Raw genomic sequence first — 12,093 nt, forward strand, 5'->3', positions numbered from 1 at the left:
TATGATGTTGACATGATCAGTCCATTCAAAGCTGTGGTAGATATAACGTGATTTGACGTAATTTTATCTGTGACCAATGACCTTGAGCCTTTTTGGATGGGCACTTCTAATGTAACTCCATGGCAGCACCCAAGGGGCTTGAATTTTCAAGCTCTCCCCGTACGATGACATAGTGTCCCCATGAATGAGAGAACACTGAGCCAATCACGGTGCGACTAGAGAACATTACCAACCCGATGTTCCGTATTTTCAGCTGGTTGCCTCACCCCCACAGACAGCACTGACCTAGGCTGAAACACCTGCATTTTCGAGATGCCTTACTCCAGAAAATAAAGAGACCATGTTTGTATGTGGCTTTATTAACTAAATTTTAATATTTTTTTACATTGTTTGCAAACTGATATGTGACACGTATTGGTCCTTCTGTAGCTCAGTTGGTAGAGCATGGCGCTTGTAACGCCAGGGTAGTGGGTTCGATCCCCGGGACCACCCATACGTAGAATGTATGCACACATGACTGTAAGTCGCTTTGGATAAAAGCGTCTGCTAAATGGCATATATTATATTATATTATTATATAATATTACGTATTATTGTCAAAATAGCATGCAAAACAGGTAGCCCCAACTGCCCTTAATGACGGGTCGCCACTGTACTCACATCATATCACCTCACTTCAACCATACGGAATAATTGTGTTAATTGCCCATGCCAGTTTGGTAAATTCAAAACTTCAAACCGAGTAATATCCTCCCACAGAGGATATCCGCCCACAGAGCTCAGAGGCGCAGCAGCAGTGTGTGTCAGTGTGAGTGTGTGTGTGAGAGAGAAAAAGAGCGAGAGAGAGAGAGAGAGGAGAAATGAGAGACAGAGAGAGAGATTACTTAATTGCTGCTTTGGTAATGGGAGAGCACGGAGCGGGGTTTTGCGCAATGGCTTTCATCCTTTTTAAAATTAGTATACTTTATAGGCTACCTGCACTTTAAACTGTTCATGCACATGAAACACAAGTCTGTTGATTGCATTTCGACATTTTCGACGCCAAAAATAGCCTACGACAGCAGGAAAGATGTGGACTATACCCAAACCCCGATATAGGAACTGCAACAGCTTGGACACGAGGGATGAAGCCGAGATAGCCGTGAACATTGGCGGGGTGAAGCTCGTTTTATACGGGGATGTGCTTAACCGCTACCCGGAGAGTCGACTTGCAGAACTTATCAACTGCTCAACTCTGAATTATGACATTATCTACTCACTTTGTGATGACTACGACCCCGGTAAAAGGGAGTTTTATTTTGACCGGGATCCTGACGCGTTCAGATGTATCATTGACGTGTATTACTTCGGTGAGATTCACATCAAACGAGGAATCTGTCCCATTTGTTTTATTAAAGAGATGGAATTCTGGAAAATTGACCAAAGCTATTTGGACGAGTGCTGTAAAAGTGACTTGACTGAAAAGGAGGAAGAGCTGGCTGAGATTGCCAACAAAGTGAAGCTTATCTTGGATGATCTAGATGTAGTCCCTTCTGTCAACCGCTCAGTGCGGTACCAAAAGTTCCTTTGGAAACTCATGGAGAAACCGGAGTCCTCATTGCCTGCGCGCATTATCGCCATTGCATCTTTCCTCTTCGTCCTTGTGTCATCCTTGGTGATGTGCGTGGGTACCATTCCAGAAGTCCAAATGGAGGACGACGAGGGAGACCTTGTGGAACACCCAACGCTGGAGGCCATCGAGACAGCCTGCATAGGCTGGTTCACCGTAGAATATCTGCTGCGTTTTATGTCCTCCCCAAACAAACTGCACTTTTTCCTATCCTTTATGAACATAATAGACTTCATGGCTATCATGCCCTTTTACGTGGTGCTGACCCTAACTTACCTGGGTACGGCCATGATGGATCTGGCCAAGGTCCAGCAAGCGGTCCAGGCGCTTCGCATCATGCGTATTGCCCGGATCTTCAAACTGGCGCGTCACTCCTCCGGGCTACAGACTCTCACATATGCGCTGAAGAGGAGTTTCAAAGAGCTGGGGTTGCTCCTTATGTACATGGGCATAGGGATATTCGTGTTCTCAGCACTGGGCTACACACTGGAGCAAAGCCACCCGGAGACCCTCTTCAGTAGCATCCCACAGTCCTTCTGGTGGGCTATTATCACCATGACGACCGTAGGCTATGGAGACATTTACCCCAAAACCACGCTCGGAAAGTGCAACGCAGCCATCAGCTTCCTGTGTGGGGTGATAGCCATCGCGTTGCCCATTCACCCCATTATCAACAACTTCGTTATTTTTTACAATAAGCAGAGATTGCTCGAGACTGCGGCCAAGCACGAGCTGGAGCTCATGGAGTTGCAGTCTAGCGAGGACTCAATGGTGAAGGCCACGCGCAAGTCGGGCGCATTGGAGAGCTCTATGCGCACCTCGCGTAGTGATAATTCTATACCACTTATTGAGGAATCAACCAGGACTTTGAAGTCGAAAAAGTATTGCTCCGAAACAGAATCGTTTTAACTTGACATAGACATAGGCCTATTGTGTAGTGACGTGTTTCAATTCGACGAGGTATTTCCTCCTGTAGCTTCTACACAGTAAATCAGGGATAGTTGAAATCACAGTGTTAAAAACATTTGGGTTAAATTGACTCTACTGGGAGTTATTTTAACCCTCAAGAGAGTGATATGCTCTGTGGAGTTAGTGTTGATAACTGGAGTTGATTGGGACAGAGTACTTTTAAATCCCTTAGGAGCAACCAGAGACAAGGAATTAAATATATGGAGTTGTCTACGATGTGTGAGGAGCATCATTGGCATATTTCCCAGCTTGCTATGTTGTAGCTTGATTTATTAAATTGTTTGTTTCAATATCTGTGTTTTTGCATGCACATTGGTTGTTTTTTTAAATCTTATGCTACACAAATATAAGAAACTTAGATTTTTCTAAACTAATCCAATCGGTAAATGGTTGGATTTCTAGCAACCAGTAGTGAGATAGTTGTTCCAGTTTATATGGTGTAGTTGGTAGTCTCCATTGTACTGTATTTTCTTCCCTATTATGACAGGTGTTCTATAAGCAAATTATGGCCTTTTATTGTCCCCAGCTCAAGGTGCACCTGTGTAATGATCATGCTGTTTAATCAGCTTCTTGATATGTCACACTTGTCAGGTGGATGGATTATCTTGGCAAAGGAGAAATGCTCACAGACAGGGATGTAAACAAATTTGTGCACAAAATCGGGGAGAAGAAAGCTTTTTGTGCATAAGGAACATTTCTGGGATCTTTTATTTCATGAGACATGGGACCAACACTTTACATGTTGCATTTATGTTTTTGTTCAGTATGTTTACCAAGGACACAACAACCTTTCAACGACATCTAAGCACCACTGAATTGATATGTGAATAAAACTATACATTTGGTTTTATAGGCCAATAATAACAATCATTATAGTCTCAAATATCCAACTTCTAATCACAAAATCATGACATTGATGTTTATATAACTGTTCTCTCTGATTTTTTTGTCATGCAAGCTCCATATATTACCGCCTCCTCCTCAGTGCATCTGTTGGTGTCTGTCTGACACTAACTGAAGCTCACTAATAACTGCCTCTACATATTCCCTTTCACAACACACTTTCCCCTTCAAAAAGTATTCACCCCTTGACTTTTTCAACATTTTGTTGTTTCAGCCTAAAATTGTTTTTATTACATTGAGATGTTGTGTCACTGGCCTAAACACAATACCTCATAATGTCAAAGAGGAATTATGTTTTCGATAATAAGTATTCAACCCCTTTATGGCAAGCCTAAATAATTCCATGGGCTTGCTTTTAACAAGCCACATAATAAGTTGCATGGACTCACTCTTTGTGCCATAATAATGCCTAATATGATTTTTAAGTGACGACCTCATTTCTGTTCCACACAAATAAAATGATCTGTAAGGTCCCTCAGTTGAGCAGTGAATTTCAAACACAGATTCAACTACAAAGACCCGGAAGATTGTCCAATGCTTTGCAAAAAAGGGCACCTATTGTTAGATGGGTAAAATAAATAAAGCAGACATTGATGATCCCTTAGAGCATGGTATTAATTCAAATCAAATCAAGTTTTCTTTGTCATGTGCGCAGAATACAACAAGTGTAGACCATGGAATTACTTAATTTCGAGCCCTTTCTTAGCAATGCAGTTAAAAAAAGTCAGAAAATTAATAAATAGATAAAAAGAAAATAGTAACACAATAAAATAACGCAATAAAATAACAATAAAGAGGCTATATACAGGTTATATAGAGGGAGTACCGGTACTAAGTCACAATACAGACTGTGACTTGAACATTTCTGTCTAGCAATGATCAACAACCAACTTGACAGAGCTTGAAGAATAAATAAAAAATAATAATGTGCAAATATTGTACAATCCAGGTGTGAAAACTCTTAGAGGCTTACCCAGAAAGACCCACATCTGTAATCACTGCCAAAGGTGATTCTAAGGAATGGGTTACACAAAGCAACTTTCACACAATTTTAGTTGCAGTTGCAAGTTGCAAGCAACTTTGCTGATACATGAAGCAACTCAAATGCGATTAAAATGGCATGCAACAGCCAATCAAATTGAAGCTGCTTGTTTAAGAATTATAAACTCACTCCATGTCATCTGCTGCATTACATTGTTTTCACAAATCATTTGTTTCCAAATGTTGTTTATTGTAACAGCAAGGATATGGAAGAAATGCAGCCTGTACAATTTAGTTAGCTTGCCAAAATGAAATTGCAAACACCAACACAGTTAACCAATCTAGCAACGAACTAAGCTTGCCAGCAGAGTTCAGGGCGGATAATTTCAGTTAAAACTGGTCAGGGAGAGATTTGGGTTCTCCTCAAAATTAAATTTATTGACTGCTAAATCATAACTTGTACGATAATTTGTATAGATCTGCTGTTGTGCTAGTCTCTGTTTTGTCAACCCTGATTGCAGGTTGTGCAGCGCAGCACTGAAAGCTGTGTTGACATGACAACTGGGTCAGAATTCCGAACCTTCCGATAGATAATGTGGCAAAAGTGTTTGTTTTGATTGGCTCTTGCTTGCAACTATTTTCACACAGTTGAAAAGTTTCAACTGGATGCAACCAGGTTGCAGATGAGTTGCTTAATAGTTGCAGGTGTTTCACAAAGCAATCAAGAAGCAACTCTGTTCCAAGCAACTAAAATGGTGTGCAAGTTGCATCGTGTAACGGCAGCCTAACATGTATTGACTGAGGGGATTGATTACTTATCTAATCAAGATATATGAGTGTTTATTTTTAATTATTTTTTAAAACAAATTTTGACGTTAAATTGTATTTTGTGTAGATTCTTGACAAAAAAATGACAATTCAATCTATTCGAATCCCACTTTGTAACACAACAAAATGTGGAAAAAGTAAAAAGGTGTGAATACTTTCTGAAGGCGCTGTACATTACTACATCTGTCAACCACATTGATTAGATGCTTTGATTAACTGAAAGGTTAACTACTCATATGCCAATTCTAAACTACCGCAAAGGTTAGATTCCCTGCTTTTGGTTCCATGTTTGAAGTTGTCCAACAATTGTCCCGTGTCAAACAATATTAGAATAATTTAAAACAGGCCTCCCGCGTGGCGCAGTGTTCTAAGGCAGCGCTCCCCAACCTTTTTTGCCCCACAGACTGGTCATTACATGACCGGAATATCGATTAGGCCTATAAATTCTAGTTTGGCTTTGAATGCAGACAATTTATCTGCCAATTTAAAGACAGTTGTCATTCTCCTCTGAAGTCTGTTTGTGAAGACAGATTGAGTTCGTTGAGCGGGTTGAATATGTCGCGCAGGTAAACGAGTTTTGCAACCCATTCCTCGTCATTGAAATGTGCTGCCAGTGGTGACTTTTTTTCTGAAAGAAATCGCTGCAGCGGCTCTCGTAACTCAAACACTGGCAAGCGATCTCCCCCTGGATAGCCATCTTCTGTATATAAGAGAAGGTGTTTGTGCTCTGCGTCCATTTCCTCACAAAGCTGCCCAAACAGACGCGAGTTAAGGGCGTGTGCTTTGATGTGATTGATAACTTTAATAACATCATTCAATACGACGTTAAATTCAGGTGAATTGTTTAAATATCTCCTAAGAGTTCACGCAAATGTCCTTAGCAGCAGGTATAATCAACTCCTTGCCAATAGTGAAAGGCTTCTTTAGCAATACAGCTAGCCACTAAGTATGATGCTCTCAGTGCAGCCACATTTGTTGATGCGTTGGCTTTCAAGACTTGCTTCTGTCCTTCTTGTTCACGTTTTCTTCGTTCAAAGAATTCAATAGGTTTGTCTTTAAGTGCAGGGTGCTTGGATTTGATGTGCTGAAACAGTTTTGAGGGCTTCATTGCCTCGTTAGATAGCCACATACCATGCAAGTCACCTGTCGCGATAAAGCCATATTTTAAGGTAGGACTCATCATACATTTTAGGTAGACTCATTAGGTAGAACTCATCATATTTTCATTTTTTTTGCAGACCGGGCTGTCTCTGCATTATCGACATTGTCCTTGGGCTTTTATCTCCCTTTCCCCTTCTGAAGAAACTCTCCTGTGACGTTTGTTTTTATTCGTGTCAGCTAACGTAGCTAGCTAGTACAAAGTTGGCAGGCAATACAGCTCACGCAGACCGCGATGAACTCGTGGCGTTACTAAATTCAAAATCTGTTAACTGTTGTGGGCATGACAGAGATATTGAGAAAAGGACCAACAGACTACACCAAGTTCAATGTAATTACTGCACAAATAGCCTATAATTGTATATAATTATCATTTTATTTTACAGATAAAAAAATATATATATATATATATTTATCCTTTCCATGCAGCCAAGCCCGGTAGCAAATGTGCCAGTCCGCGGTGTGGAAGTTGGAGACCGCTGGTCTAAGGCACTGCATCACAGTGATATAGCAGAGATCCTGGTTTGAGTCCAGGCTCTGCCGCGACCGGGAGACCCATGGGGCGGCGCAAAATTGTCCCAGCGTCATCCGGGTTAGGGAGGGTTTGGCTGGCAGGGATGTTCTTATCCCATTGCACTCTAGTGACTCCTGTGGCGGGCTGGGCACAATGCACGCAACGGCTCTCGACCTTCGCCTCTCCCGAGTCCATACGGGAGTTCCAGCGGTGGGACAAGACTGTTACTACCAATTGGATACCACAAAATTGGGGAGAAAAAGGGGTAAAAAAAAACATGTACACATATCAACATGCTATTACCATCAGATAGCACCAGTTTTCTCGTGGTTTGCTAGAGGGTTGTGAATTGCCGTAGCGCAACGTCTAAGCAGTGTGCTCCAACTCCGACGAGCATCATGAGTTTGCACCCAGTGTTGGGCAATTGTTTTTATTTTTTCAAGAGCACTGAGGAAGGTATATAGCGACGTACTCAGGACCTTTTCAAATGTCCAAAATCACTGTCTATTTCTAGTAACCTCTCTCTCTCCTATGTTGACTGAATGACAGATAATGAGGGCCCCAGGGTCATGGAATATCTGGGTAACAGTGGAATTATCTGGGAAATCAAAGAATTGTACTAAAGGCTGAGACAGTATGCTAAAGGCCAGAGTGAAGGGCAACATGATAGATAATCACCCCAAATAATGAAATATATATCGTTTTTTATTATAATAACTTTTTAAACCCATTTTTCTCCCCAATTTCGATCTTGACTCATCACTGCAACACCCCAACAGGCTTGGGAGGCAAAGGTCGAGTCATGTGTCCTCTGAAACATTACCCGCCAAACTGTGCTTCTTTAACGCAGGTGCCAGCCGCAGCAATGTGTCGGAGGGAACTCTGACACATTGGAGACCACATTGGTCCGCCTGTAAATCAAATCAAATTAAATCACATATTTAGCCGATGTTATTGCGGGTGTAACTAAATGCTGTTGTTCCTAGCTCCAACAGTACACATTGATTTGCCGAAGGAAGGGTGGGGGAGGGCCTTGTAGGCATTTCAAAAAGTTGAGTAGCAGTGGTTCAGTGTTTTCCCAGTGTGAGTACTACAGTCAATGTGTTGGTATAACTTTGGTAGCGTTTTCCCCAGATTTGCTTTGTTGAAATTCCCAGCTACAATAAATGCGGTCTCAGGATATGTGGTTTCCAGTTTGAATAAAGACCAGTGTAGTTCTTTAAGGGTTGTCTTGGTATCGGCTTGAGGGGGAATATACATGGCTGTGACTACAACCGGAGAAAATTTTCTTTGGCGGTAATACGGTTGGCATTTGATTGTAAGGTATTCTAGGTCTGGTGAACAAAAGGACTTGAGTTTCTGTATGTTATCACAATCACACCATGAGTAGTTAATCACGAAACATACACTCCACCTTTCTTCTTCCCGGAGAGTTCTTTATTCCTGTCTGCGTGATGTACTGAGAACCCAGCTGGCTATATGGACGGGGACAGTATATCCTAAGAGAGCCGTGTTTCCATGAAACAGAGCATGTTACAATCCCTGATGTCTCTCTGGAAGGAGATCCTCACCCTGAGCTCATCTACTTTATTATCCAGAGACTGAACATTACCGAGTAATATACTTGGAAGTGGTGGATGGTGTGCACGCCTCCTGAGTCAGACTAGAAGTCAACTGCAAATACCTCTTCTCCGCCGGCGGTGTTTTGGAGCAGCCTTTGGAATAAGTTAAATTGTCGGATGTATTTAATAACACAACCAATTTTCTGGGCAAATAATGTAAGAACTAACACATAAAAAACAAAATACTGTAAAGTTTCTTAAGAGCTAGAAGCAGAGCTGCCATATATGTCAGTGCCATCTCCTTGTGGCACCCATCCCACCACAAGGAGTCTCTAGAGTGTGATGACCCAAGTAAAGCACCCCCAGCCAAACCCTTCCCTAACCTGGACGATGCTGGGCCAATTGTGTGCCGCCCTATGGGAGTCCCGAACACGACCCGCGTGAAGCAGCCTGGGATTGAACCCGGGTCTGTATTGATGCCTCTAGCACTACGATACAGTGCCTTATACCACTGCACAACTCGGGAGCCCCCCCAACTAATTAGTTCTAAAGGGAAATAAATACAGAAATAAAAGTTGTCAAGGTGATGAGCGGTGCCCTGTTTTCTCCAGACGTGACGCTTGGCATTCAGGCCAAAGACTTCAATCTTGGTTTCATCAGACCAGAGAATCTTGTTTCACATGGTCTGAGAGTCTTAAGGTACCTTTTGGTAAACTCCAAGCGGGCTGTCAGGTGCCTTTTACTGAGGAGTGGCTTCCGTCTGGCCACTCTTCCATAATGTCCTGATTGGTGGAGTGCTGCAGAAATGGTTGTCCTTCTGGAAGGTTCCCCCATCTCCACAGAGGAACTCTAGAGCTCTGTCAGAGTGACCAAAATGTTCTTGGTCACTTCCTTGACCAAGGCCCTTCTCCCCCGATTGCTCAGTTTGGCCGGGTGGCAAGCTCTACGACGAGAGGTTCCAAACCTCTTCCATAGAAGGATGATAGATAGCCACTGTGTTCTTGGGGACCTCCAATACTACAGAAATGTTTTGGTACACTTCCCCAGATCTGTGCCTCGACACAATCCTGTCTTGGAGCTCTACGGACAATTTCTTCAACCTCGTGGCTTGCTTTTTCCTCTGACATGCACTGTCAACTATGGGACGTTATATAGACAGGTGTGTGACTTAATGTCCAACCAATTGAATTTAGCACAGGTTGACTCCAATCAAGTTGTAGAAACATCTCAAGGATGATCAATGGAAACAGGATGCACCTGAGCTCAATTTATAATCTCTCAGCAAAGGGTCTGAATACTTATGTAAATAAGGTATTTCTGTTTTTATATTTAATACATTAGCAAAAATGTCTAAAAACCTGTTTTTGCTTTGTCATTAGGGGTATTGTGTGTAGATTGATGAGGAAAAGGCTGTTACAAAATGTGAAAAGAGTGAAGGGCTCTGAATACTTTCTGAATGCACTATACAGTGGGGCAAAAAAGTATTTAGTCAGCCGCCAATTGTGCAAGTTCTCCCACTTAAAAAGGTGAGAGAGGCCTGTAATTTTCATCGTAGGTACACTTAATATGTAATATATGCCATTTAGCAGACGCTTTTATCCAAAGCGACTTACAGTCATGTGTGCATACATTCTACGTATGGGTGGTCCCGGGGATCGAACCCACTACCCTGGCGTTACAAGCGCCATGCTCTACCAACTGAGCTACAGAAGGACCACAATCTCATTAAAAACATGGTGAAACGCTTGTAACCAACCATAAAGGGTCCTAATTCTTTCCTCCAGTTTACCTCCTTTAAAAGGGCCAATCTAGCAGTTGAAACCAAATCGAAGTGTTTGTCTCCACCCGTTTCGGTAAAAAGCGGGGGGGTTGAGCTGAAGAAACGTAATCACTCAAATTCCTAGAGATATGGATGCAGGGACTGACCATCCATGACATCAAAATTGAAGTTTTCACCATGTCATTAAGATATAGTGTTTTGTTTACATTGTTTACAAACATTGGAGTAAAACAAGCTTATATTTTGGGTTCTGATGGGGTAAAACTGCGGTACTAAGTTCCTGAGGCATTTTTAAGTAATATTCTTCTAGAATTAAATGGTACTATATCATTACTTTAAAATGTCCAAAAATGAATCTAGCAACTGTAGATTACCCCATTAAATATTCAGGAAAGTGGCCTCTTCGTGTATGAAATATAGACAACCATTAAACATACTAAGCATAAGATCTCCTTTAAACTAGAGGCTCTATATGTAAATATGAATATAATGAATGTGGTGATTGACTATAATATCTATGTACAGAATAAATATTAAATAATTGGTCTACAGATGAACAGTGAAATCGGAGATGAAAGTCCGTGTTTGTTTGATCCGTCATAAGGTTTTTAAAACACTTATCTTGTTGAACTAGTTTTGAAACCCTACGACCAGAATATACAAATATTACACAAGTGGTCAGGTAAAATACAAATAATTTACAAAACTTCAACATTATGGGCCTCCATTTTCTGTACCATGTGCAGTGTCTGACGACAGAAGACCTACTCTGTTATGTAGAGACCAGGGTTGGGGTCAAATTCCATTTGAATTCCAGTCAATCCAACAAGTACACTGAAAAGCAGATTCCAATTCTAGTCCATGCTTTTCAATGAGGAAAATGTGGAATTGGAATGAATTGAAATGGAATTGATCCCAACCCTGACAGAATTAACATCAGAAGGTTAGAAAGACACTCAAATAATACTTCATCAACACCTTTTGGGGAATATTGGACTGACTATACCTTTTGGGGAATATTGGACTGACTACACCTTTTGGGGAATATTGGACTGACTATACCTTTTGGGGAATATTGGACTGACTACACCTTTTGGGGAATATTGGACTGACTATACCTTTTGGGGAATATTAGACTGACTACACCTTTTGGGGGATATTGGACTGACTACACCTTTTGAGGGATATTGGACTGACTACACCTTTTGACTGATCATTGCACTACAGCTTTTCAGGGATCATTGAAGTTGTTTGAGATTCAACTCAAGACCACCACAAAGAAATGGAGAACATACACGGAGTAAATATGATCAGGAACACATTCCTAATATCGAGTTAAATTCTTCTTTAACCCGTCTCCTCCCCTTCATCTACACTTATTGAAGTGGATTTAACAAGTGACATCAATAAGGGACCATAGCTTTCACCTGGATTCACCTGGTCAGTCTATGTCATTGAGAGAGCACTTCAACTATGACAGACAAAATTTGAAAAAGAAATCCAGAAAATCACATTGTAGGATTTTTAATGAATTTATTTGCAAATTATGGTGGAAAATAAGTATTTGGTCACCTACAAACAAGCAAGATTTCTGGCTCTCACAGACCTGTAACTTCTTCTTTAAGAGGATCCTCTGTCCTCCACTCGTTAGATGACGTTATTACGCAAACCTTGTAACGTGAAGAGTTTTCCTAGTAGATGTTATATATTGTACATTGTACGTTGTATGGAAAATATCCAGATCAAAGAGAATGTTTTGGGAAAGATGAAATGTTAAGTTAGACAACTA

General features: G+C 41.4%; 1 protein-coding gene across 1 annotated transcript; it reads left to right on the top strand.

Moving 5' to 3' along the window:
* The first annotated feature begins 815 nt into the window (after positions 1 to 815).
* On the top strand, positions 816 to 3,186 carry LOC124045294 (potassium voltage-gated channel subfamily F member 1-like). The gene has a single exon (XM_046364590.1). It carries the CDS (start codon positions 1,070 to 1,072, stop codon positions 2,516 to 2,518), a length of 1,449 nt encoding a protein of 482 aa, XP_046220546.1. The 5' UTR covers positions 816 to 1,069; the 3' UTR covers positions 2,519 to 3,186.
* Positions 3,187 to 12,093: the final 8,907 nt, after the last annotated feature.

Source organism: Oncorhynchus gorbuscha, linkage group LG10 (assembly GCF_021184085.1).
Source record: "Oncorhynchus gorbuscha isolate QuinsamMale2020 ecotype Even-year linkage group LG10, OgorEven_v1.0, whole genome shotgun sequence".
Taxonomy (NCBI): domain Eukaryota; kingdom Metazoa; phylum Chordata; class Actinopteri; order Salmoniformes; family Salmonidae; genus Oncorhynchus; species Oncorhynchus gorbuscha.